Source organism: Opisthocomus hoazin, chromosome 32 (assembly GCF_030867145.1).
Source record: "Opisthocomus hoazin isolate bOpiHoa1 chromosome 32, bOpiHoa1.hap1, whole genome shotgun sequence".
NCBI lineage: Eukaryota > Metazoa > Chordata > Aves > Opisthocomiformes > Opisthocomidae > Opisthocomus > Opisthocomus hoazin.
Genome location: NC_134445.1, coordinates 2,396,424 through 2,397,344, shown reverse-complemented (window position 1 = coordinate 2,397,344; position 921 = coordinate 2,396,424). Strand labels below are relative to the sequence as shown.

Sequence of the window (921 nt, the reverse complement as noted above, 5' to 3'; positions counted from 1 at the left end):
TGGGGTCCCCAGGCCAGTCCCCAGGGTCCCCAGGATGTGTCCCAGCATCCCCAGGCGGCACCCCAGGGCTGGACCTCGGTGTCCCCAGGCTGGACCCCCCCATCCCCAGCTGCACCCTGTGTCCCCAGCTGGACCCCATATCCCCAGGCTGCTCCCCCTGTCCCCCGGCAGCACCCCAGTGTCCCTGCCGTGTCCCTGCCCCAGCCCGTCTCCTCCACCACAGGTTGTCCCCCGCTGTCCCCACACTCTAACCTGCCGTCCCCATGTGTCACCCCACTGTCCCAGCTGCACCCCGTGGTCCGAACGCTGTCCCCCCTCCACCCCAGCTGTCCCCCTCTGTCCCAGGCTGTCCCCCAGTGCCCTTACCACCGTCTCCCCAGTGTCCACACTGTCCCCCTCTGCCCCAGGCTGTCCCCCAGCGTTCCCCCAGTGTCCCCCACTCTCCTTGTGCTGTCCCCCAGTGTCCCACGCTCTCCCCCTCTGTCCCACACTGTCCCTCAGTGTCCCACATTGTCCCCCTCCATCCCAGCCTGTCCCCCCTCCACCATCCTTAAACCACCCCCCTCCATCCACGCTGTCCCCCTCTACCCCACGCTGTCCCCTGGTGCCCCCACACTGTCCCCACACTGTCCCCACACTGTCCCCATGCTGTCCCCCTCAACCCAGGCTGTGTCCCCCCCCATCCTTCAACTTTCCCATCCATCCCATGCTGTCCCCCTCTACCCCACGCTGTCCCCCGGTGTCCCCACGCTGTCCCCCCTCCATCCCACGCTGTCTCCCTCCATCCCACGCTGTCCCCCGGTGTCCCCACGCTGTCCCCCCTCCATCCCACGCTGTCCCCCGGTGTCCCCCTCAACCCAGGCTGTCCCCCCCCAACTTCCCTTCAACTTCCCCCGGCCGCCCCACGCCCCCCACCCCACC

General features: G+C 69.1%; 1 protein-coding gene across 1 annotated transcript in view; it reads right to left on the bottom strand.

Annotated features, from left to right (window-relative positions):
- Positions 1–647, bottom strand: part of LOC142365110 (uncharacterized) — a 4,043-nt gene extending 3,396 nt beyond the window's left edge. The window contains 1 exon segment of the mRNA XM_075445569.1: positions 594–647. Coding sequence (XP_075301684.1) covers positions 594–647 — 54 coding nt within the window.
- Positions 648–921: the final 274 nt, after the last annotated feature.